The sequence below is a fragment of the Podarcis cretensis genome (genome assembly GCF_951804945.1).
Source record: "Podarcis cretensis genome assembly, chromosome: 3".
NCBI classification, from domain to species: Eukaryota; Metazoa; Chordata; class Lepidosauria; order Squamata; family Lacertidae; genus Podarcis; species Podarcis cretensis.
Genome location: NC_137172.1, coordinates 22,519,648 through 22,546,018, shown reverse-complemented (window position 1 = coordinate 22,546,018; position 26,371 = coordinate 22,519,648). Strand labels below are relative to the sequence as shown.

General features: G+C 40.1%; 2 protein-coding genes across 2 annotated transcripts in view; both read right to left on the bottom strand.

Annotated features, from left to right (window-relative positions):
* Nucleotides 1–26,371, bottom strand: part of ABCG5 (ATP binding cassette subfamily G member 5) — a 231,802-nt gene that overhangs the window by 150,829 nt on the left and 54,602 nt on the right. The window lies entirely within an intron of this gene.
* Nucleotides 1–26,371, bottom strand: part of LRPPRC (leucine rich pentatricopeptide repeat containing) — a 124,191-nt gene that overhangs the window by 87,203 nt on the left and 10,617 nt on the right. The window contains exons 2-13 of the mRNA XM_079968468.1: nucleotides 22,952–23,154; nucleotides 18,458–18,580; nucleotides 17,472–17,593; nucleotides 17,314–17,372; nucleotides 16,110–16,196; nucleotides 15,043–15,169; nucleotides 13,114–13,258; nucleotides 12,147–12,304; nucleotides 11,004–11,109; nucleotides 10,799–10,906; nucleotides 1,634–1,752; nucleotides 454–547 (exon numbers count right to left, since the gene is read on the bottom strand). Of these exons, the coding sequence (XP_079824594.1) occupies nucleotides 454–547; nucleotides 1,634–1,752; nucleotides 10,799–10,906; nucleotides 11,004–11,109; nucleotides 12,147–12,304; nucleotides 13,114–13,258; nucleotides 15,043–15,169; nucleotides 16,110–16,196; nucleotides 17,314–17,372; nucleotides 17,472–17,593; nucleotides 18,458–18,580; nucleotides 22,952–23,154 (1,451 nt within the window). The remainder of the gene's footprint in view (nucleotides 1–453; nucleotides 548–1,633; nucleotides 1,753–10,798; nucleotides 10,907–11,003; nucleotides 11,110–12,146; nucleotides 12,305–13,113; nucleotides 13,259–15,042; nucleotides 15,170–16,109; nucleotides 16,197–17,313; nucleotides 17,373–17,471; nucleotides 17,594–18,457; nucleotides 18,581–22,951; nucleotides 23,155–26,371) is intronic.

The window sequence follows — 26,371 nt, the reverse complement described above, 5'->3', positions numbered from 1 at the left end:
ATTATTATTATCCTGCCGGCACCAAACACACTGCAGCCTTGCTCTTCCACTGCTCTGTTCCAATACTCAGCAACAATGAATACCACTGCAACCCCAGCCTGTCATCCGCTGCTACTGCACCCTATAGATGGGAGAGTGTGGGGTGGCTACACCACTGCTTGCATGCAACCCCCAGGAGGTTGGCCAAGATAGAACACAACCCTCAGGCTAAAGAAGTTTGGAAACCAATGCGAATTTATGGATTTATTTTGTGCATGTTTTAATCATGAATTCTGTATTTATAAAGAGGCAAGCTACACTAGAACTCCAAGTCTAGGGAAGTGGTGAAGTAAATTTTATTTATACTATCAAGGTGACTTTTTAAAAAAATAAAAAATAAGTTTTTCATTCTTATGTCTAGCTTCAACAGACAACGGCTGTACAAATAATAATTACAACATCAAGGATACTTACATAAAGCTAAAACATCCTCCAGTCTCCCAGTGGCTGCTGTGTATCTGATTTCTGCTGCAGAGAGTGATTTACTATCAATAGGACATTTTGCTTCCTATGGAAAGAATATAATACAGAGACAAAATGCAGTAACAATTGGGAGAGCACAGTGGTTAAGACCCCCAGCATAAAATTTGAACTTTGGTATGAATTCAGCAATCAACCTTAGACAAGCCCCGTCCTCTTCTGAATGGAAGGTTGGCACTAGCCTTCCTAATAAAAAGGGAAAGGGAAAGGACCCCCAACAGTTAAGTCCAGTCACAAACGACTCTGGGGTTGCGGTGCTCATCTCACTTTACAGGCTGAGGAAGCCGGCGTTTGTCCACAGACAGTTTTTCCAGGTCATGAGGCCAGCATGACTAAGCCACTTCTGTCACAATGGAACACCGAAACCAGAGCAGCACACAGAAACACCATTTCCCTTCCCACCGGAGCGGTACCTATTAATCTACTTGCACTTTTTGAACTGCTAGGTTGGAAGGAGCTGGGACCAAGCAACAGAAGCTCACCCCGTCACGGGGATTAGAACCGCCAACCTTCTGATCGGCAAGTCCAAGAGGCTCAGAGGTTTAGACCACAGCGCCACCCGCGTCCCCGGCCTTCCTAATAGGTTGCAAATATTTCTAAGATATATATGTATTAAGCTTGCACAACAGAATCTCCTCACTCTGTGTAGCCTTAAATCTGTTCTAGGTTTCCCTCAACCTTCTGGAGCAGATCTGGAGAGGGCATGGGGTGCATACAGGCAGAGGAGAGGGCATTCCACTGTACAAGCATAAATCCTGCTGCTGACAGAGTTAGTTGGATATTGTCTAAGACAATAAAATGTGTATTTAGTTGCAAGCCAATAGCTTTTAGTTATTACAGCAACCATTTGAGATGCATAAAGATTTAAAAATTAGAAATGTGATTTAAATGAATGGCTTAAAATTATACTGATGTAAAAATGAGCCCCCCCCTTAATGCCTCAAAGCAGCTTTCTGTAAAATATGGAAAATGCATTAAAGATAAGGTTTAAAAGGTTAATTTAGGAGGCATGCTTCTAGGGCTAGTACAGCATCAGATCACCACAAAGGTAAAATGAAACCTGGTAAGTTAACATCACTGGGATATAAAGTAATAAGCCAACTACTTAACTCACCTGCAGCAGATGGCGCACAGAGCTGATATCATCAAAATTTGTCAAAACGTAGTTGGAATATGTTTCTATATCAGGCTCTACCTGCATTTCATGCATTGCTTTGAGGACTTCAATTGTACCTAAAGGGAGGGAGGGAAAACAGATGCTGAACCAGATGCTGAATTTCAGCTACCTAGAAACTTTGGGCCATATTCAATATGTCCATGTGTGAACAGATCAGAACTCCGCTTCTCCGGTGGAACCTCTCCACCTACAGCCCCTCACATGCCCCAACATCTGCCCTGGAGGACTGTAGAACTCTCCACAGCAGATTTGGGAATAGATAGAGGGAGAGGATGTTAGGGGTAGGGCTGAAACTAGTATGAAGTTCAGATTCACAATACAGGTTTCAGACCTTCTGAGCGGGCAAGTACATCATGGAAGGGTGTTTCAGGGAGAAAAGCAGTAGGAATGGCTTCCCCCCTCACCTTTGCTCATTTGCTGCTGCTGCTGCTGGTGGCAGGCACTAACGCTGCCCCAATTCAAGGGGCTTTTCTAGGGGTGGGAAGGAGCAACATCACCCCATTTGCTCAGCTGCTTGACACCCACTGGTCACAAGGGGCTGATAGTGGGCACTTGCTTCACCCCACTGAAGGGTTTTTATCACTCCGTTTACTCAACCATTTGTGGCCCACCTGCAATGAGCAGCTGGTTGTGGCAGCCTGCTTTGACCCATTGAAGGGTCAAAATGTCCGTGGGGGTGTGATGGAGCAAGGAGAAGTGAGCATTGCCCTGTAAGAATCACAGAACTGTAGGGTTGGAAGAGACCATGGGAATCATCTAATCCAGGCACATCCAACAGGTACCGGTAGATCACTGGACATCTGTGGTAGACCACTGGCTCCCCACAAAGAAGCTTAACAACTTTGGCTCCCCTATAAAAAAAGCTTTGACCTGAACCCCCCAAAATGGGGTAGATCACTCCCAGCTTTTAACTCTGTGAGTAAATTGCAGTCTCTTGGGAGTTGGCCACCCCTGAATCCAACCCCTGCAGTACAAGAATCTTTTCCCCAATATGGGGCTCAAACCCACAACCCTGAGATTAAGAGTCTTGTGCTCTACTGACTGAGCTATACAGGTGTTCACAGGGTTTTTTCTTGTCCACTAGCTATAAGGAGCTGTTGGCTTTCCTGAATACGTATGTTTGTGATGAGAGAACGTTTGGGTAGGAGTTGTCTGTGAGAGTGACAGAGGAATGCACTTGGGTAGAGAAAGGGAGTGGTGTGTTTGTGTCTGGGAAATGCTCCTGTTATTAGACACTGTTGCTGGAGGGAAGCGGATCAATATTGTGTGATCACCACAATTAGCTACAAATATGAATGCAATGCATGTACGTTTGCTTGTGGATTAAGGAATCAGCTAGCTAACCCTGATCGGTCCAGGATCAAGTCAGAAGATGGGAAGCCATTGAAGGTAAGAAGGATCACATGCAGCCTGCCTGCCTGAGGTGGAGATTTAAAATCCCAAAACTGCCTTGAACCTTGTTGATTTCAGGGCGTGTGAGTCACACAGCTCCAGACTGTTTTCTGCCAGAAACTTGGAGATTCAAAGTGGATTGCTGTATACAAGCACACACTAGGGCAGTTTTCAGTTTTAAAATCTGGGAATTGTCTAGAGGAGAGATTGCTTTATTGCAGGGGCGTCCAACTTCCAAGAGTCTGCGATCTACTCTACTCACAGTATTGAGCTTTTTTTAGGGAATCAAAGTTTATGACCTTTTTTTGGGAGGGGGTGCATTTTGCTGGGGGTTCAGAGATCAGCCAAGAACGACCAGGGACATCCCGTGATCGACCAGTAGGTTGCAATCGACCTGTTGGGCAGCCCTGCTTTATTGTATTTGTAAACCTACTTATTTTTCACTGCATTTTTGCTCCACTGGTAGCATATGGAAAGTAACAAAAAACCAGCCTAGGTAAAGTCATTTCCCAAAGAACTAACTCTTTTGACTTTTTAGTAAACTTCTCTCTTTGCTTCATTTAAAAAACCTGTGAACTCCATTTATACATCACCTAAGCACGACATTTTAGGTTGTTCTCGGGGAGACGCGAGGGGGGCATGTTTAGGCTGTTTGGTGGAAGGCAGCTGGGGGAAATAACTCTTCCACTGATGGCAACAGAATGGCCTAAACTGGGATGGGTGGGCAAACAGAAAGGGACACTATTCTGGCCAGATCTCCCTTCCCAACACACTGTAGCAAGGAAGAAAAAGTTAGCAAATTTAAACTTGGTTACAGTGGGGAACAAGGATTTAGGTGTTTAGGTGTTAAGACAGGGGTAGGCAACCTAAGGCCCAGGGGCCGGATGAGGCCGAATCGCCTTCTCAACCTGGCCCGCGGATGGTCCAGGAATCAGTGTGTTTTACATGAGTAGACTGTGTCCTTTTATTTAAAATGCATCTCTGGGTTATTTGTGGGGCATAGGAATTCGTTCCTTTTTTCCCTTCAAAACATAGTGCTCTGATGGTGTTTCCTGCTTGGCAGGGGGTTAGACTTGATGGCCCTTGTGGTCTCTTCCAACTCTATGATTCTATGATTCTATAGTCCGGCCCCCCACAAGGTGTGAGGGACAGTGGACCGGCCCACGACTGACCCCTGTGTTAAGACAACAACCTTATGGAAAAGTTGGGTTTTCAAAATGGATCTGAAGAAAGGGAAGTGGTAACAGGAACACATTCAGCAAAAGTTTCACATTTATTGGCATGCATTATAGAATGCATGGTGGGTGTTTTGTTTTGTTTTGTAAAACCAACCCCTGGTTAATCCATTTAATTAATTTAACTATTAAAAAGGAAATGTAAAAGTCTTGCATCTGGCATTTAAAGGTTACCACAAAGACACTATGGCTAAGCTCTTGCCTTTTAAAACATAATGCTGCATTTTATTACATCATGTCTAGCTAACCAACTCCAGAATTCATGTCAAAACCTATACAGGTACTGGGATTTTTGTAAGCATAAAAATGATTTGTCAGATGCTGCAGGATACCAGATTCAAGTAGCATATGCTTTTTTCTCCTTTTTCCAAGTTGCCTCACATATTTGTTACTATAAAAAATTCTAAAGTTTCCTGAAGTCCCTGTCTTTGCCCTGGAGTGCCACCTATGGAAAAGTGACACTTCCATGAATATTTTATGCAGTGCACTACGGTGCAAATAATCAAATGTGAATTCCCTTTGAGCACTTAAAAATACATGCCAACAAGTCACACTAAATTAAAGTCGCATCATTTGCTCAAGTTTGCCTTAAAACAGAAGACGGACTGATTTTGGCCAAGAACCGGCAAATGTATCCAGAAAGAATTAATTACAATATAATTTTGCTCAATACATTTCAAAATCTGACAGCAAGCTTATGCTTTATATTTATAAGATGTCAAAAAACGGTAACGAAAACTCAGCTGAAACTGCATTTCATCAGCACTTCTATACTTTGAGAAAAGTGTTTAGATGCACGTTATCCGTAACATCTGTTTGCTTTTAAAATAACTGCTACAATAAATTAGGCCCATAACAGCCAGGAGATGTGGGTTCAAATCTCTACGCAATCAAGCAAAAAATGCTTATGGCCTTCCGTACCCCAAATTCACATCTGTTACAACCCTAACCTTGCTGGTTTTATTTTGGAGCAGATGCAAGTGTTGTAATGAGGATTGGAATTTAGGATACTATTAATGTTTTGTATGGGGAGAGGCGTTTTAAGGGGATATTGGATAAAGCACCCAAGGAAGATGGGAGTGCCTATCAAAATGTGCACACATAATGGAATTACGTACTTGTTCTAAATATATGCTTGCAGGGATAGTTTTCTCTTTTAACACTTTGGCCATCCATTTGCACTTGCAACAGATTCCTATTTTTAAGGCTCAGGGCTTTAAACCAGTGCACACTACTGAACTATCTGATTAACTGATGGGGCTGGTTTAAATCAGGAGTCTGAGAGTAAAGGGCATACTACATTTTGCTACCTTATCATTCAATGAGTGGCTGCATTCACATGTAACACTAAACCATAGTTTAGTGTTGTAAGCTCAAGCAGAAAAGAGCTGCTATGGGCTCTTGGGGCTTTTGCTCTCTTCCAGCTGTATAGCAGGGAGGAGAACTTTGGCAGCATTCTGTATGAATCACAGGTTGTGGCTTAAAACAAACCCTAGTTACTTTCCCGACAAACAAACTTATTTATTATTTACCCGTATTTTTCGCTCTATAACACGCACCAGACCATAACACGCACGTAGTTTTTAGAGGAGGAAAACAAGAAAAAAATATTCTAAACGAAATAGTGGGTATATGATTTTTGTGGTTCATGCTGTGGCCACAGACTTGTGATCTGACAGTGAGTTTGGAGTAGCCCAATGCAAAAATCCTGAGGATCCATGTGGATCCATGCTTTGTAACCACGGAGGAGGGAAGGAAGGGGAACCATGGATCCTCTGCTCACGACTGCAGCAGATCCCCCTGCCACCCGCAGGCATTCGCTCCATAACACGCACATAACACCCTTACTTTCTAGGAGGAAAAAAGTGAGTGTTATGGTGCAAAAAATACGGTATTTATTATTTCATAAACGTTATATACCACTTGCTTGTAGAAAGACCACAAAGCGGTTCAAACTATGGGTTATAAATCTGGCTTGTTTAAACTACAATCTCTGGTTTGTATGCAAAGACAGCCCAGCTTTCATGAAGAGTGAAAACGAATTCTGCCAAAGTCCTCCTTCTAACGCAAGCCTTATGGTAGCTTGTTACTGTATGCTGCCGTAAATCATGGCTTACCGGCATGTGCAAACTGAGTTAATATCACAAAACACACCCATATTGAGGCTTTGCTAAATGAAAATTTAATAAATGCATTAATCAATTAAAAGGCATATGGCCAGTGCAAATTTGAATCAGTAAACATGCTGTTTATTGGTCATATCTAGGTTAGTTTATCCAATATAGATAGTACTGCCTCTTTAGCAGCATACTGCAGGTAAAGAAGTCAGGTGACAGTTTTGAATGTTTTCCCAGATAGAAGATGCCTGAATATAATAAACTAGTATATCAGGGGAAAGACTACACAAAATTCTTCCTCTCTGATGAGCTCATCTTCTTTGTAGCAGATAGAGACATTCATAACACAGTACAATCTGATATTCTATCACTTCATTCTACATAATCTGAGCTTTGTCAACTTAAGCAGCAGAATAAGGTAGCAGTGTGGTCTGTACCCTACAAAGATACAGGCAAACTATTTCTTTCTTTTTTTTTATTGCTCTCCCATTCACCAAGAGTAACCAACTAGCATATAAGGAGGAAGGTTTTGTCCTAGCCCACACCCTGCTTTGCTAGCTTTCCGACTGCAGAACACTTTTTGACACGGGCTAAATGTGTAGAACGGGCAATCCACTTCAAATACAACAGTGACTGCAATGACCTGTGAATATCTTACGATTAAAAAGCACGCACACACACAAAAACATTCTTAGCATCATGAATAAGCCAGGATAGCTCTAGCACTGTCTTAGTCAAATCTGTGTCAACACTGATCAGAAAACAGAGAAACAGAATGCATCTACTGATATGCTCACATGTATTTGAACATGTGTTGATATATAATGAAGGAATGCTGCTGGGGCTGAAATATTTTGGCAGTGGATCTGGAATTTTGCTTTAACCAGTGAATGAGGATATAGCAGTATCTGTCAGTGGGTCCAACAAGTTCAAGAATATCCCTTATGCCATTAGTGCCACTAGAGAAAGGGGTGTCACACCTTCAGAGATGTCTGGAATTTATACCACTGGCAGAGATGATTGCTTGGGAACTTCACATCCCTCATGTCTTTACTAAATTTGCAAACGTTTACAAATGATGTCCATAACTGGTTTCTGGATTTTCTTGACTGACTGGAAAGAAAGAAGCTTCTTACCTTGTGGGATGCAGCAATCTCCTATAGAAAGCATGTCCATTACAAACACACCAACCATTTTGCATAACCAGCATGTGCAAACAGACTTTGCACGGATTCTTCCCAAGAAATGCAATGCACAAATGCAACAGACCAAAGAAGCATGCCCGCCAGAAATTTATTCTGCATAAGCTTCCCTGAAATGTGGGAGAAACTCATGGCACAACATGTGACTGACTTTTCTGTGCAATTCTCTTTGAGGAGATGTGATTAACAATAATGTAAATGGTTTAATCACTACCTTAATTTGCATATGCGTTATCATCTTTAATCTTTCTGTCCTCACAACAGCTTCATAGCACACTGTCATTATTTATATCAGGTTGACAGCTCAAAATCTAGGAATGAGGTCTAGTAAGAGGGCCAAGGAGATGCCATGCACATGGTTTCTGAGCTCCTCTTTCCAGTTATGATTCTTCACTTTCCCTGCAAACCAGAATAGGCAACTCACATCAAACTGTGGTTTCCAATTCTAGTACAGAGAAGAAGTTCAAACCACAGCTTGCCAATTCAGATGTAATGACAAACTATAGTTGTCCAGAGAAGGAGGTCAGGGAGGAAGGTAATGTGCATAAGGACAGCTGAACTATGGATTTGTTATGGTTACTGAGGACCCGAATGGGTTGGGTTATGACCCTCGTCATGTGATAGAGGCAGGAGAGCAAAGAACTCTGGGAGGCAGGTGCCATCCCCTTCAGCTTTTTCCCTTCCTGCCTGACGGTTCAGGTCATTTTCTCCCAGCTCTCTCTGTCACCTAAGTATTTTTTCCTTCAACAGTACTTCATTTCTACTTCTTTACAAAGAAGATCAGAGAGATAGTTCCCAGAACCTATCAAATCTACACTTCAGGTAAGACCAATCATCCTTTTGCAGTTAATGCAAACTGGTTCAGTGAGTTTATGGCTGAGTAGGTATTTCAGCACAAAGCCTCAAAAGGTGTAAGTCTCTCAATTCATCTGAATCCATTGGTACAAAAGAAACATTCATGTGCAAGAAATTGATTACCTTGGTAATCAAAGTTCAGGATCTTGCTGAAATTGAAGATGTCTTAGAAGCTGAAAACAAACAGCTAATTCCAAACTATTAGCAACTAGTTTCTATCGGCGATAGGGTACAAAGCTATGTGGAGCGTTGTTTCGGCAAGCTCTCAACACCATGCTTCTAAGGTATTCATGTAAAAACAAAAATGGCAGAAAATTCTAGGGAAGTCTGTAGATTAAACACATGTCACTGCTGTTAAGAGTTTTTAAGGAAGTTCACCACAATATATAATATCTGCTTCATCCTTGAAATCCAAAATAGAACTGCATATGAACTACCAAAAACTAGCCTCTCAAATAACATTTTGTTTACATAATACACTGAAAGTCTGCCCACTTACTAGACACCATCAAGTGAAATCTTAATGCAGCATTACTTTTTTCCTCTATCCTTATGAAATAACATTTATTTATATTGCGCTCTTCTCCCCAGATGCATCAGTTTTCAATTTGATTCTTCCAATTCCTGTGATCTCTTACAGTTAAAACTGCATCATGAACATAGCAATACGTAAGAAAGAATATGCATTGAACCTATCTGAAGAAAAAAGCATTCACACTGATAACTTCATGCTGAAGATAGCACAATGTAAAGGGAGACTGGATGGCTACAAGAACAGAGAATGCTCTTGGGTACATGCAGCCAGAGCTTCTTAAAGTGCTGAAGTACAAACGTAGAAAAGATTTTCCTTTATGTGGCCAAAGACGCCTACACATTTCTCCTTGCTGCTGTTTTTAAACTGATGCTTCTTAGGTGTTTGTGGCACTGCTAGACTTCTGAAGTGAAGATTCAGTATCATTTGATGTCACAAACCTCACTTCTCATTTGCCGTAACCATCAACTGTTACACCTTCTGACCACTGCATAAAAGCAGAGCAAATTGTGCAATAAAATATTTTACCGGATGAATATGGCCACATGCATGCATAGCTTTTCACCCATTTATTTGTGGATGGAAGAGAACTTAAGCCTATGCTGAAACTCTGAGTTTTTACAATGTATTTGCAACATGCTAGGATTCAAATGCTATGCTGGGGAGCAATTTGCCCAGTACTTTTAAGTGCCTTCAGGGAGCTAAAGAGTTAACAAGAACAGAATATTGTTTTATAAAGGTTTTTCTAAAAGGCTTGACACACTTTTATAGCCAGAAACAATTAGGGAATACTTGTTACAGCATTTCTTCTAAACTGGGATGCGACTGTATATTTAAAATAAAATTGCAATACAAACTGCCTGCTAAAAGCACTTTTTTTTTGTTTGTGCATTTTGTTTGTCACCCAATGTCACACTAACAACTCTGCATCTCATTCTAAAGCACATTATACTGTGAGATAAGATGAAAAAGACAGTTTTTAATTTCCCCAAGGGGAAAGTACTTCTGTTAAAAGCATCTTTTTATCAGACCACTCTTTCTGAATTACCAATAATGCAAACCAAAGAATTAGATATTGTACTTTAAAATTTAATATTTGTTCAATTCTTATTCATATCCTATAGACATCCCCATGTGTAACAGGGGAAAGTGTGTGCTAAATGCTTAAACCTACTTAAGAATCCCAAAGATTGAACATTTCAGTCCTTCAATCAGTGTGCTGTCAGGTCATGATCATTCAACAATGGAGGTTTTTGTGCTTTCATTATTGTAACTAAGCTCACATTTAACTTATCACTGCATAGGAATGAGCAAAGCTTGTCCAAAAAAAAAAAAAAAAGAAAAATCATTTCTCTATCTTTAAAATAAGGGTTCCACAATGTAACCCGACTTTTAAAAGCTTCCTTAGATTTTGGTGAGCAGAAGATATATTAAGAGAGAAACAGGTAAGGAAATAGTAACAAACCAAATACTTTTGCTACAGTCAAGCTAAATCAATCACAACTCCTTGAAGAGTTCTAAATTTAAGATGGTTACCAGCGGCATAACAAAAAAACAAAAAACAAAAAAAAAACAAGGCTGGAAAAAGTAATGACAAAGAAACTGTTGCAGTGCACATCACCACACCAATAGGACAATAATGCCTTAGCAGGGCTGCCTGTACTGCAACATTATTCTGTTTCTCGTGCACAAACCCATTTGGGGTACAGGGCTGCGTGTTACAAGTTCACATGCACAGTAAACTAAGGTTTGATTTTTAAAATGCTAACCTTGAACATTTTTCTCTTTCTGGTGGTGAACCAGCAATGGCCAAAAGTAGTGAGGTCTGACAGGTTCGCCTTCTTCTTTGATGGCCTTCATTAGATCAATAGCCAAAGCTGAAAAGATCAAGAAAGTCAAAGAGTCAATAAATGGGGTTGTAACAGGGTTAAGTAGTAAAAAAAATTAACTGAGGCAAGCAATAAGAAAAAGTACCGGTTTTCTTTAACTCCAGCGCACACAACAGAGTCATCTGCAGGGGAGAAGCGTGAATGCCATTTTCTTTCATGTCACTGCAGAACTGTTTCAGTTTAGCCACTGGCTGTAAGGAAATGGAAGGTTTAAGAATTTCACTGTTCAACTGGCAATATTCAGCACAGTTAAGTGAATGAGTACAGTGGACCCTCCGGATACGAATTAAATTTGTTCCAGGGGTCCGTCTGCAGCCCAAAAAGTCCGTAGGCAGAGGTGCTGCTTCTGAACACGTGCACAGTGCGATTGAGTGCTTCTGCGCACGCACTTGTGGCGAAAACCGGAAGTATACACTTCCAGATTTGCCGCGTTCGTAACCCGAAAGTTATGTATCCAGAGTGGTACATAACTAGGGGGTCCACTGTACTTCAAATATTATTGAGAAACAAAGAGACTGCTGGCTTTGACTGGGAAGGCCAACACACTACTGCGTTCACATACGGCTTGTGGGTTTCCCTTGGGCACCTTGTTGGCCACCGTTGGAGACAAGGTGCTGGTCTAGATAGGCCTTTAGTCTGATCTTCTGAAGTTCTTATGTTTATGAATTTATCCATGCATCCAACACATACTAACCCAGCAGCGATCAGAGTAGCAGAGTCGCTCATGTGACTGCATGCCAGCAGTGAGGAAGCAAGGCATAATAAGGGTGGCAAAGGCATCACAAGGAAGCCAGTGATCAACAGGGAGGGGCGGGCTTACTTGCAAGGAGGAACTGACCAATTCCAGCTGGGGAACTTGACCAGGAATACAAAGTGGAACAAAGGCCATGTATGAAGACAAGGGAAAGCATTTCTTGCTTCTGGGTAAAGATGTGGATATCAGAGTAGGATTTGTAGGGTGGAATGGGGAGAGACATATGAGGAAAAGAATACAGCTTTGAAAAAGGGAGAGGAGCAGACTTTGTGAGTGATCAGTTTGCTTAAGAAAAAAGTATTGATTTAAAGCAGGGGTGATGAAAATATGAACCCCCAGAAGCTGCTGGACTCCAACTCCCATCAGTCCCGAACAGCATGGCCAAAGGTCAGGTGTTACAAGAGCTGGAGCCCAGCAATATGTCAAAGGGTCTCCCTCCCCTGCTTTAAGGGTCCTTTGTAGGACTTCACTTACCATGTTCAAATTTGCACAATGCCGTAAGAAGAAGTTGCCACGGTCTATGCTGCATTCGTTCTGGGAATCTGACAACCCTGAAGGGAATGTCTTCAGTACTTGAAAAGCTGTATCTTCTAAGCCGTGTGTTAGTAAACTCAGACATAGATTCATTGCATCTAGGTAGTTAAGTACAGCACAGGGGCGGGTAGAGAGAAACCAAATACGATTAAGAAGAGTCGTGGGGGGGAACCAATACATTAATGTGCAGAAGTAGTACACCATTTATTTTTAAGCACTCAATTTACACATTATATGGAAAATGACAGCATACTAAGCAAAGCAAACATTATGGTCCAGTTATAAAGGCATTATGGCCAATAACTGTGCTTATCAATGTATTGATAATTATCAGTTTACAGTGTGCTACTTACCAAGCACTGTGGATATATTTCAACACAACTCTAGAAGAAGCCATGTATAAACGCCACTGAAATTAACTAAAGTTCCCAAGAATAACTACTCTACAGATCTACAAGTTTATCACTCAGTGCTACTTCTGGCTTTCACTGCTCAATGAGTAAGGATGCTTGTAGCCATTTTTAAAGTCAGTAGCTATATCCATGTAATCTTTAACTATTTCTGCTCATGTGCCATAGTGAGAACTACCAATTTGTAAAGAAGTTCCATGCTTTAATCAACTGAGCTAAGGCTAGATTAATATCACCAGGACTGTGTAAAGTCAAGTCAGAATAACCACCAATTAGACATGATTATAAAAATACTATGTATCATTTTACAATTCTATTTGAGAGAGACATTTTATGTACATCTCTCTTCCACAGCTACTACCATGAGCTACCCAAATGAATGCATTGGTTAACTAAATAAGAAATAACCATGAATTTTCATTTATCTCCTTTTTTGAAGAGTAAAGGCTAGTGCCAATAAGCAAATCAGATTTGTTGGCATCTTTCAAAAATATTACCTGGAACGTATCCCCTATCATGTCTCATCTTCTCCAAAATGCTTTGTACATGCTGAGGATGTCCAGCCTTGGCAAGAGTAAAAATGATGTCCATTAAGTCCTTGTCCAAAAGGTAGGCATCACTTTTTTCAATGCTGCCCAGGATCTGCAAGAGCAAGGAGAAACAATGTAATAGGAAACTAAATATTGATCTGTATTAATCTTTTTTATTACTATCAGTTTTATTGCCACAATGTAACACTTTGCATCTACATGGAAAGAACGCAGGAAGCTGTCTTGTACTTAGCTCAGTACTGTCTACAATGCCTAGCAGTGGCTCAGTGGAGATGGCGGGCATTGAGTCTGGAACTTTCTGCATGTGAAGCAAATGTTCTGCCACTGACCTATGGCGCTTCCACAAAGAGGGCATCTGGATTGACTTCTGTGGATGTGTTGTACGTTAAGTTGTTCAGTCATAACAAAATGCCCAAAAGATCAAGGATGGATCTACTTTATGGGATAGCTGAAAATATACTATGCCAATATCTGCAAAATGATTCCAAAAACCATTCAGTGGAAGCAAAATATTGTGCTGGAACTGCCTTTTCAATGTGCAAGTATGCTCCAGTAGCATTGCATTCATTCTCAAGACTGATTTTCCAAATTCAGGAGATTCCAGGCATTAATCAGCCAAATGAAACTGTGTGCCATGTTACGCATGACACAATTGTGTCTCTGAATGTTAAGGGACCACTCTAGAGAAAAAGCCATTAAGTATCAGCGTTAGTTCTGAAATATACGACCTTGTAGTAAAGACTGCAGAGTATTGATTTTTGTGGTTTAAGAAAAACAGCAGAAAGCACAGCTCTGCTAAACTTAAGACCTTTTAGATTGAAAGCATTGTAGTCATCATTAAATCCATTGCAGGTGGAGAGAAAGAGGTTTAAACTGTCAAGGTGTTCAGTTTAACTGCATTGAAACCCTGGCTAATAAACAACACTTTTTATCCCATGATGAGTATAATCCAACTCACATCTTCAGCACAACTGTCTTTTTCCAACACTGATCTCAATTAATGTTTGGATATCTTAGATGATCCACAGGTGTCAAAAGACAGACACACCAAAGTATTATGTATAGGTAGATCTCCACAGTTTTTGGGATTCCACTGCCGGTAGGGTGTGGTTACTAAAAAGTGGTGTAATGAAATGCCCAAGTGTGTCAGTTGTGGAACTCTTTCGATTTTCTTTTAAAAAAATATTTTGTAAAAATATATACCACTAACTCACATAGAAAACAGATGTGGGCAGCAAATGTAAAATCACAAGCACCAGAAAAATATAAAAGCATAAAAAGTAATAACAAACTGGTCAATCACATAAAATTTGTTCAACTGAAAACACCTGTTGTCTTCAAAAGATGTGCTTCACCAAACATGCTATATTCTTGATTTCTTGTAGATACTAAGCGGGGCTCATTTACATAGGAGACAATTAACAGCATTACTCAGTGTATGCAAACACACAAATTGACTAGGCAACTTTGAGTAAGCCACTACCTTCTCTGCTTACCAAAGAATACCAGTTGCTGCACAATTTCAACATAAAGTGGTACCTCGGGTTAAGTACTTAATTCGTTCTGGAGGTCCGTTCTTAACCTGAAACTGTTCTTAACCTGAAGAACCACTTTAGCTAATGGGGCCTCCTGCTGCCGCCGCGCCACCGGAGCACGATTTCTGTTCTCATCCTGAAGCAAAGTTCTTAACCCGAGGTACTATTTCTGGGTGAGCAGAGTCTGTAACCTGAAGCATATGTAACCTGAGGTACCACTGTATTACACTTCCTATAGAATTAGCTACTAGCCATTTGGGAAAAGGCATGAATGAAAAGTGATGGCTATTATAAAATATTTTCTGGACAGAGCTGCACCTTTGCAGACGGTGTGTATTACCTCTTCAATTTTGCTCATGTCACCTTTCTCAGCGTATGCATTCAATAGTGCAACGTATGTGTCTGGACCAGGTTCAATGCCAGCATCTCTCATCACAGAAAGGATATTTTCAGCATTCTCCATATCCCTGTGAAGTGTTAAAAAAATATATATTTTTTTAATATAGTGGCAAATACAATGTTATAAACTGGTTGTGGTTGGTATTAAGACTTGAGCCTATTTGGGGGGGGGGGTGTCACAATTTATCAACAATGAGTTCTTTATTCAATTAAACAGCTGTGGGAAAAGTAATGAATGAAATATAGGACAGGAACAGACAGAACATCTGCCATCTCTGGCAAGTCCCAATAAGGATCATCAGTGGAAGGGGAAAATTCATCAAGGCTGGCTCACCTGCGTGGCTACATTAGCACAATCAAATCTTGGCTTAATAATACAACCCCATTGATCCATTGTTCTCTACTCCCCTTCTTCAAGTGGCAAAACTGGTAATCTGCAGTTAACCAGAGCTTCCTGGGAACTGAGAAGCTATGGCTATTGGTTTCTTTAAAAAGGCAAAATATGAAGCAATAGATCATATGGCTTCCAAATCCTGCACAATTTCCCAGTCTGTACAAAACAGGAAACTACACTTAGTTGTGGCTTCCTGCCTTGTTTCGTTGCTTGTATGAAGGAAGGGGGCAAGTAGGACCAAAGGGGCTGTACCTGCCACCTCCACCCCCTTTCAGCTGCTATGTGAAAGTCTAAAAATTTTCATGCAATTTAATGAGATACACTTAAGTTCATTTTTTACATGTAGTTTGGCCCTTAAGTATATGCATCAGAAAACCAGTCAAGGTTACAAATTTTGAAACTGTCCCATGCAAACAGTCACCTGGTTGGGGGGCGGCTTTTTATATTCAAGAGATCCCTGAACACATTATGCACACATAAGATCTCTTGTCAGGTAACTGGGGCTGATATGAAGGGTGTAACTATTTGTAACAATTCAAAAATTAGAAAATGCATTCACTTAACTCAGAGAAAGTAGCAATTTAAGCAGGAGAAGAGTAAGAACTATAAATTACCCGGATCTCGCATGGCCAGTCACAAGTGCGCTGAATACAGACTCTGTGATTGGGAGCTCCTTGCTTTTCATAAAACCAAGAATCTTGCTGCAAGATGAAGAACTAAGTCAGCTATGTTTTTCTTTGGAAAATGCAAGTAAAACAAATGTACTTTATACTGAAGACTATATGCTGAAGTAAAACAAAATAAGGTATCATTTAAGTCTTGTAATACTGTCTTAGCTAAGACCGTGAGATTACCATTTTAAATACAAAGAGACAATTAATCCAATATTTTAAAACATATTCTGGAAAAACAGTGTATGTTCATTGCTCCTAACCCTATCTTATGTTATATATTCCTCTTTTAACCTAAAAAGGAAATTCCTGATTAAATTAGTACTGCGCAGCATAAAAACACATCCATGCTTTCTCCACTGGCTAGGTATTTTTTCTTATACCTTGTTCCTTATACAAATTCCAATTCTTCACTTGCATACAATGGCTGCATTCAAATGAATAATGTTGCATACTAGCAATTGTTCAGAACCAAAACTGTGGTGATCATTAACTATGGTTAGTTTCAACAAGCCAGTCACAATATTCAGCTGGCTTGTTTGAAAATAACAATAGCCAAGTGTCATTTCTTTGGATAAAGTTATCCCTTTTATATTTTTCAATGGACGTTCATTATTCAATCAGTGAAATTTGTTTCTTTGTTAAATTTTATTTCATGTTTAAATATATCAACACTGAAATCGTGGTGGAGAACTGGATCTAGCCAAATCTTTGCCTTCCTTACTCCCTGTGGCCCAAATCTTACAGGCAAGCAGGACTGCTCACTTCTCAATCACCTAACGTCACTATGACATCAGGTGATATGGGGCTTTGAAGTCCCAAGAATGAGCTGATCGGCAGCCCTTCAAAAGCCTCTCTAGCCCAGTTGCCTTTTTACTTGTCCACACTGACATCATATCAGGTATCAGATGATTGGCAGGTGGGCAGAGCTTGGACAAAATGGCCAGGCAGATCAAATGGGGAGACCCTGGGCCCCTCCCCGGCTAATAATGCCTAAAAGCCAGTGATTCCCCACCCCTGCTATACATACTTATCCAGGAGTAAATGCACTGAACTCAATGAGATTTCTGGGTAAACATGTAAAGGATTATGCTGTAAGATGCATTTTAGCTGTGAAATATTTAGGCCCATTTACGCAAACCCTTACCTAGCACCATCAATATCACCCTTGCTGCAATAGGCAGCAATCAGCCGCTGGTAAGTGACCTGCAAAAAAAATGACGAAAATAAGACTTGCTATTTAATGAGTGGTGGTGAGTTAAAAGTTGGCAAAAAAAAAAAAGCCTTTATGAAAGAAGTACATACTCGATTGGGCTGAACATTAGCTTCTTCCATTTTTGTTAAGAATTCAGTTGGAGAGAATGTGTGCCCATTCTGAAGGTAGACCTTTAGCAAAGCATTGTAATGGCTTACATCATACACAACACCTTGACAAGAGATTATAAAGAAAAATTAAGATTCAGTACATTAAGAAGTTCAATACGATAAAATAATTCAATGCAACTACTATCATAGCAACAAATTTAGGCATAGATAAGAACACACAATTTCTGAAAGCGCGTAAAGCTATATTTCAAAGTCCACTAAACAGAGTGTACCTTTGTAATGCAACGCCTGAAACAAACATTTAACACATGTTTTGCAACACAGCGCATCTTAAGTCTACGACCTGTTCATTACACTGAGGAAGTATGGATATTATTAAGGCCAGTTCAGACATAATATTCTCAACCCTCCTTCTGTACTCCCATTTGTGACTATGGTTTGCAGCTACGTGTATTAAGAAAGGAAATCCAAGCCATGGTGGGGTAAGGTCTATGTAAGCCTAAATATTGTTCAGGTAGCATCCAACTACTGTTTGACATTATATTTAAGCCAGGTCTGGTATTTAACACAACCAGTATTTAATATCTACTCACAAACCAAAGCTCTAAGAACTATTACCAGTGGGAGCAATTGGGATATTGAACAGAATTCTGGATAATTGTTTAGCAATGCAAAAAGTAGCAATATTAAACTAAAGTCTCTCTCTCAAAAATGTTAAGCGACAAATTAACTGACTTCATTGCACAAAAAACAAAGCTTGGTTTTAATATTAACACCTCTAGATGTCAGTATAGCTCTTGGAATCTAAAAACAAATTTCCAAGAGTTGTATGTGCAAGTATTTAAAGAATGTCAGCTACACATTTAGTATCTAACAGTATTTTAATTCCATTAATTTTTACACCAGAAAAAAATAAAGCACATGCTAAAATAACATTCATACGACTTATTTAAGAAAAAGAATACCTAGTCCTTTCAACTGGGTCCATATGGTATGGGCAAGTTCTGTTCTTTCAGCTGGATGATGCTCAGGCAATAATGAACCACAGGTTCTCAACAACAGTAGGGCCTGGTTACTACTTGGGTATCCTAAATCAGAACAAGATACATGAAACTGCAACATGAACAATCACTACGTAACCTAGAAGGTATAAAGGCAAAAAAATCTATTAAAGGGGGGGGGGACTACGCATAGCTTTGAAAAGTTTAGAAAAGCATATCCACACTGTTCCGTGACATCTGACAACAGAAAAGGAGATGCAGGTCAAACTTTGCAAGATGGGGGAATTAAGAACTCAATCCTATGGTGTATCTAGTCAGACATAAGCCCCAGTGTTCAATGGGGCTCGCTACCCAGTTCAATTTAATTTAGAACATACCACCTGGGAAAGTATTTGAACATGCATGCATTTAGTAACATTTTCTAGGATACAGGTAGGTAGCTATGTTGGTCTGATGCAGCCAAAATACACACACACACACACACACACACACACACACATGTCCAGTAGCACCTTAGAGCCCAACTAAGTTTGTTCTTGGTATAAGCTTTCATGTGCATGCACACTTCTTCAGATACCAGCACATGAAAGCTTATACCAAGAACAAACTTAGTTGGTCTCTAAGGTGCTACTGGACAATTGTTTTATTTTAATTTTTGATATATTTTCAAGGATAGTAAAACTAGAGGCATTGGGTTGTATCCAAGTTTTACTCAGAATAGACCCTCCAAAATTAATGTACCTAAGTTAGCCATGTCCATTAATTTCAAAGGGTTATGACTAATGTAGGGTGTTAGCCACCATGTTTTCTGATGTGTCTCAAACTATTGTTGAAGAGTTTGACTTACAGTAAACGTCCCAGATGGTATACTTTAAATGGAGCAACTAGTCCTGCAGTGCAAATATGTGCAGGCAAAAAGTCAGCTTAAAACCAAAATTCTGATAGTATGGCCACTGCATATATACATACATAAAGTGTGCTCTAGTGCCATATATATGCAGCTGCGCCTGTTTTGTCTATAGTTTGTAGAATGCAAGTGCCAATGTGTATATGCACACACTCGTTCCTGGAACAACTCAATACATTTGTAGCATATTTATGAAGGATTTAGTAACACATGAGTGCACAGTGTCACATTTCTCAGGAATTATTTTTTGAAACAGTTCTTCTAAAAATGCTCACAGATAGCACCCCAAAGAAAGCCAAATTATGCATCAGATTTGAGAACAGAAGAGAAGGTGACCCAAAAAATGTGTTTTAAGCAACCTAACTGCCAGAATGAAGTGATGCAATAAGCAGTGCAGAAATGACAATAATCACATAAATTAATGATTTAAGTTGATCTCTGTTTATGCAGAATATATATACTGAGCTTCTGCTCTTCACTGGGAGCACAGCGGGGGGCGGGGGGAATCAGTGCTCCTTTCATGTAAGCTAAACAACTGAAATAACACCCATGTTCTTTATTTCAATTTAGAAAGAAACAAGCTACTGATCCCACTTTTACAGGGAACTGCTCAGGAACTTCTAAAAAGTTTTCCCCAATGAAAGCTTTACGTTAGGAAATAATACACTTTCTATACATACTGCCTAATCAGCCTGTAACCTCAAAAGAGTAGCTCACTATTATCTGCTGACTGAATACATGTGCAAGAAGAATAAATTGGGCTCCATAACATTTGATGCAAAGCAGTATATAACTTTTCGCTTCGCTTAGCTATTAGCCATCATTTCTAGTTGCCACTGGCCACCCAATCCTTGCAAAGAAATTTCTCTCGTCTCACACTAGAAGCTGGGGAAAGGAGAAGCAGCAATGAAGACTCTTTTGTTTTCCAAAGCATGAGATAAGAGAAGAGATTTGCCAAAGCAAGGAATAAGGTGTGAGAGAAGACTCTCACCCAGGCTTCCTCAAACTCAGCCCTCCGGATGTTTTTGGCCTACAACTCCCATGATCCCTAGCTAGCAGGACCAATGGTCAGGGACGATGGGAACTGTAGTCTGAAAAAACATCTGGAGGGCCGAGTTTGAGGAAGCCTGCTCTTACCCAATGCTCTTGCCAATTCTGCTATTAGGAAAAGCCTAGGAAGAGCTTATGTCGCCCCTTCTGAGTTCTCTGCAATTCATAGATAATTTGGGGCAAAAACCAGTCACCAAATGGTCCATCAACAACTGGAGTTGTGGCAACCAAATAAGTGGATGGATGATTACAATTAGGGTTAGCACAACAGGAAAAATGTCTCCAAAATGTAATGTTTGTTTTATTAAGATCTGTAACATGCAGATGAAATCTCAACCAAAATAAGGTTTGCCAGATTAAGAAACAGATTTCTGTGTCACACCTGAACATCTTTAAGCAGCAGTGGCTAGGGCAACAGATACCTGCACAAGCTGCTCAGTCTGTGGAAACTCATGCTGCACTTAAAATACTGTGTATGTCTTTTCCTATGTAGGAATTAGTCCCATGTTAAAATAGTAAAATACAGAGTGATCCTACAGACAAGGAAAAGGAAAGGGATATCCCCCTTTTAAAAGGACACTGATATTGCTGCTTCTTAGCAAGATGTGACACTGGAAAACCACAAGCCCAGCTTTTATGTCCATTATTTCAACTCACACTGTAGAAATGTAATCCCATACACTTGGTTTTTCAACCCCCACAAATGGTGCACTGTAGATACCCTGATAAACAAGCCACAGCTATGTACACTTTGGGTACAGAAACAGAAATTCTGCTATGGTTTAGAAACTTGGTTGGATCCATGTAGCTAATATCCACTTATATTGACCCTGTTAATTTTTCTTTTTCCACTGTTTATGTCTTAAAAGAGCTAAGAAAACGAGCAATGTACACTCCAAGAGTTGCTTGACCTGATCAAGTAAGGGAAATCTATGCACTGAAATGGCCATCCATTCGTGTAGCTGTCACACGTGTATCTGTACCACCACCACAGGCCACACCGTGACAGGATACACCTTTTGTTATGCACAGCCTGCACAGCCCCACTTAGGCCTGCTGGTCTTTACGTGCAAATTGTTGCCTGTGTTTTAGGAGCAGGAAATCTGGTGGGGTGGTGAGACTCTGCCACCCTCCAGCAACTTCACTGCAGCTTATGGGACAGTGAAGTGGCAAGATTAGGGCTGGGCAGGTGGATGGGCAGAACCAATCTGGGGCTCCCACCAGAGCAGCGGTGCAGCCCTGCCCCCTCCCTCTCGTTAAGTGACAATGGGAGTGCGGTGGCACAGCAAGCTTCAACCACACCTGCTACGGAGTTGGTCTGAGGTCAGTATAAGCAAAGTGAGTGATGAACAATGGTGCAACCCTATATTCCTGGAGAGCAGGGTATCTCCATGGATCATGTGCTATTGCCATTCAAGATGCAGAGGGAACTGCATCTTGGAGGGCAATTCCATTACAGCTGAGGCTATTCATCTGTAGGCATCTTACTGGCCTGCTGCTGGCTCTTTGTTCCTGCTTCTGCAGGGAATATGCTGATCCACTGGATGCTAATGCTTAAAATGCAGGATGAGCTTGTCGTTAAATGGACCCTGCTAAGGCACAAGAGAAGGATTATAATAGGGCTTCATGAAGGCAGGGAGCGAGCTTGACTTATACCAAACCAGACCCATGGGTACACCTACCTCATGGTTGTCAGTAACAACCAGCAGCAGCTCTCCAGAATTTTAGGGAGGAATCTTTGCTTGCAAGGCATGTGCTCTGCCACTGAGCAATGGAGCCTTTTTCCACATTTATACAAATGTGCATAAGCCACCTGCTTTTATTTTGGAGAAGAGCAAGCAGAAAGCCAGCAAGCAGAAAGCCAGCATGGGGCCCCCAATCCAGATCAGGAGCACATTTCAGACTGGAGACCTGTGGCTGCTTTTTTCCAAAATAAAAGCATCCAGGTTAAGTACTCTTATATAAACATGTCACATGAAATTTAGTCCTTGCTGTCAATGCTAGTTACAAAAAAGGAATACTGTTAAAATGTTTGTGCCCTGTAACTAATCAATTTTCACAAATTTCACAAATGCCCTCCCACCAGATGTCAAAGAGAACAACAACTACCAGACTTTTAGAAGACATCTGAAGGCAGCCCTGTTTAGGGAAGCTTTTAATGTTTGATGTATCACAGTATTTTAATATTCTTTTGGAAGCCGCCCAAAGTGGCTGGGGAAGCCCAGCCAGATGGGCGGGGTATAAATAATAAATTATTATTATTATTATTATTATTATTACATCTGTAACCCGAGTAAACGGAGCTCAATTTAGTAGTGCAGCCACCCAACTGCTAGAAATAATGTAAATAAAAAATGCTACAACTATTTTCGAAGCATTTTAAAAACAGTATGTATTAATAATTGCCAAGGATTTTAACAAAACGTAAGGCAAAACCATGCTGTTAAGCAAAAACTTGATGTTAGGTAAATATAATGTTAAGCAAAATAGTAACACTTTACCTGTTCTGCACACATCATGAAATATTCTTAATAGAAGGTTTTTAGTAATGCGCCCAGTTCTTCTGATAGATTCATCCAGTTTATTCAAGGCCCAATCAAAATGTTGTGTCTGCTTGCTTTGAATAGCTGCAGGGGGGTGCTCTTGAACTTCTCCCTTCTCTTTAGTTGCAACTGTAAAGAGCCTTGCTTGGTAGATCAGATGCCTACAAAACAAAACAAATCCCGCTTTGAGGGCAGATAACAGCTATACTTTGTGTCTTACAATTGCTGAGCATTCAGAGCTGAAGCAAACCTCAAGAGTTTTAGGGGTAGGAAACAACAATAGCTAATAGTTCTCTGTTTGGAAAGCAATGAAAAAAGGAAGCTGGCCAGAGAATAATAGAATCTTAGAGTTGGAAGGGACCCAAGGGTCAACTAGTTCAACCCTTACCACATGGAATTAAAACCTGCAAAGCAGCACTCAACTGCAAAAAAACGCTATTGTACTCTGCCTGTACATACAGACATATGTATACACACGCACGCAGAAAAGAGCTGCAAAGTAATAAGTGGAAGCTATGACAGCTGGTGCTAAAGAGATTGTGGCAAGGAGGACAGAAAAATGCTCTGGCAGAGTGGCAGCAGCAGGAGGCCCCATTAGCTAAAGTGGTGCTTCAGGTTAAGAACAGTTTCAGGTTAAGAACGGACCTCCGGAACGAATTAAGTACTTAACCCAAGGACCAACCAACTTGTTTTAAACTATCTTAAAGCAGAAATGGGCAACATTTTTTAGTCTGAGGGCCACGGTTCCTTCTTGGCAATCCTCCACATGTTAAGGGTGGGTGGGGCCAGAGGTAAAAGTGAATAGAGCAATGAATGTCACTTCTACCCTTGTAGAGTAGGGCTACACACAGACCCTCTGTCTTCCATTCAGGCAAGCAAGCCATTATCAGAGATCAAGCAAGCATTTCAGCCAGGCACAAAACACTCAAAGAAGGTGTGTAAAAAGGTCGGGTAGGGATGTGGTCTGGAGAGAGTCCTGAGGACCAGATGGAAAGACTTGGAGGGGGTATTTAGCCTCCAGGCCTGAGGCTTTCCACCCCTAATCTAAAATCTACCCTAGCTGCTGAAGACAGCTATGGAGAAATGTAAACTGGGGGCTCCATGTCACTGGTTGCATTTATATGTAATGCTAAAGCATGGTTCAGTGCTATATAAGACATGCTTGAGCAGAGTGCTGCAGGCTCCCCACTACTCCATCCTTCTGCATACTTGGGAGGACAGCTTTAGCAGGTTTTTATTTTTAAGAGTCTGACTAATTTAACAAAACAAGTTCACAACCAATGGTTCAAAGTTGGCTTATTAAACTCAGCAGAGATTGTTTCAAATAGGAATCTCCTGGCTGAATGTAACTTTAAGCTGAAATTGTGTAAATTTAAAACTAACTCTGCTAAAGACCTCCTCGCAACTGTGCGTGAAGAGTGTGGAGCATGCAACTCAGGCTCATTAAGACATTCCTATGTTGTACTCATCCATGGTTTACCATTACATGAAAATGCATATGCATTGTATGCTACAGAATTCTCCAGAGAATATTCTCCAAACTGTAAATTCTAATGTAAGAACCAGTTTTGCAACCCACATTAAAAAAATCGAGTAAATACCGTAATAAGTCAAGCTGTGATATTGCCAGTGTAAGTAATGAATAATGATTTTTTGGATCCAGTTGCATTGCTGGGCATTGTGTCATTCACCAGTGGCAGTTCTGAAATGTGAGCTACAGAAAATGTTGTGTGTTTGTTTTAGTTTTAAAAATGTGATTCATTTAATCTGATGAACATTTGAATTTGTATGTATTTCAACTATATGTAATTGCCTTTCCCCCTATTTTGGTGGGACCTTATTCTTAGCAATTCTATACCCTTGGCCATACAGTGTGATTTTTTTTTTTTTACGGAAAGCTTTAATGCTTTACACACTTAAAGTACCCAGGCCTATACAATTATGTGCAACAGCAAAAAGGAATAGGCTTACTGTGGACAGAGCAGAAAAGCTGACATATGTAGCATTTATTTTAAAGTTTATATTGATTTTATTTGTGTTGCACTGAAAATACTGTACCATTTGGATAAGCTTATTAAAGAACGTACTCATGTAGCAGACCTGAGGGTTTTTTTTTATATTCCTTTTACTTTAAAGGATACATTTCATACATACACAACATAATTAGAATTCAAAGTTGATGGCAAATATATGGTTAGTGACAGGCTTAGTGATTAACATGAGTCATTCACGCTGAATTTTCAATTTCAAGTTTGGTGCAAAAAAAATCAAAGAATGTGAATTCACTGCATTGCCCCATTGAATAAAAGTATCTGTACAGTTTTTGGTTGCCATCTGAACAAGTTTACCCATGAATAAACACGTATATTAACTAATTATATAATTTTCAATGCATTAAAATAATGATTTTCAATGCATTAAAATAAATAGTCTCCTATTTTAAATGAAATTTCTCTAATATTCTCAATAATCAAGAATATTCTTGAGAATATTCTGCAAAAGATTATTCTCAAGATTTTAACATCACTAGGTCAGAGTACCTGAAGTATCATCATTTCCTACATGAAGCTATCTGGACCTTGAGTTCCAATTCAGAATGGCTTCTCTAGGTAAGATGGAGAGGGTGGCTACTGGAAACAGAGCGCTTTGGGTAGTGATACATCAACTTTGTAACGCTCTCCAAAGAGAGGCTCAACAGGCAACTTTGTTGTGGTCTTTTCAGCTCTGGGTGGCCTTATTTCACAGGCTTTTAAAACTTTTAAAATTTTAAAGTCTTAGAGTTGAATCCAATTGTGTCCTTCCACTCACAGAAGAGTCTCTAATCTAATGGAGACCACCACCAGTTGAAGAGAGGAGAAGAGGCAATTTTTGCCGATTCCCCTTTTTGCAGTATCTCAGACCACCTTCCCTTCTGCTCTGGAGGGATCTCCAATGCTCTGAAACAGATTTTGGAAGGTGGGGGACCCAGAGGAAAGTGGCTGCCCCTTCTATACTGTTTTGGTCAGGGTACAAATTTTATTTTTATTTTCTCAGATTTTTTATTTTAAAATTTAGTTACTGTACAGTATTGCTAGTGTAGCTTAACTTTTGTTACTGATTTTCTGATTTGTTACTGATTCTCTGCTTTTTTGGGTATTTTAATATAGTGATTGCCATTTTAAGTGTATTTTGTGTAAACCACTTTGTTATTTGGCAGCATATAAACACAGTTAGTTAATTAATACAACTTCCAGTGAGATAATGCAAGGAGGCCCTGCTCAGAGTACTTATAAAGATATGAGAATTTAGATGAGAAGTGACTTCACAGCAGCCAATCCCAATGTTATGAAAAATGCTTCCCAAATAAATATGCAAGAGCCCTTTGCAAAAAAAATTCTG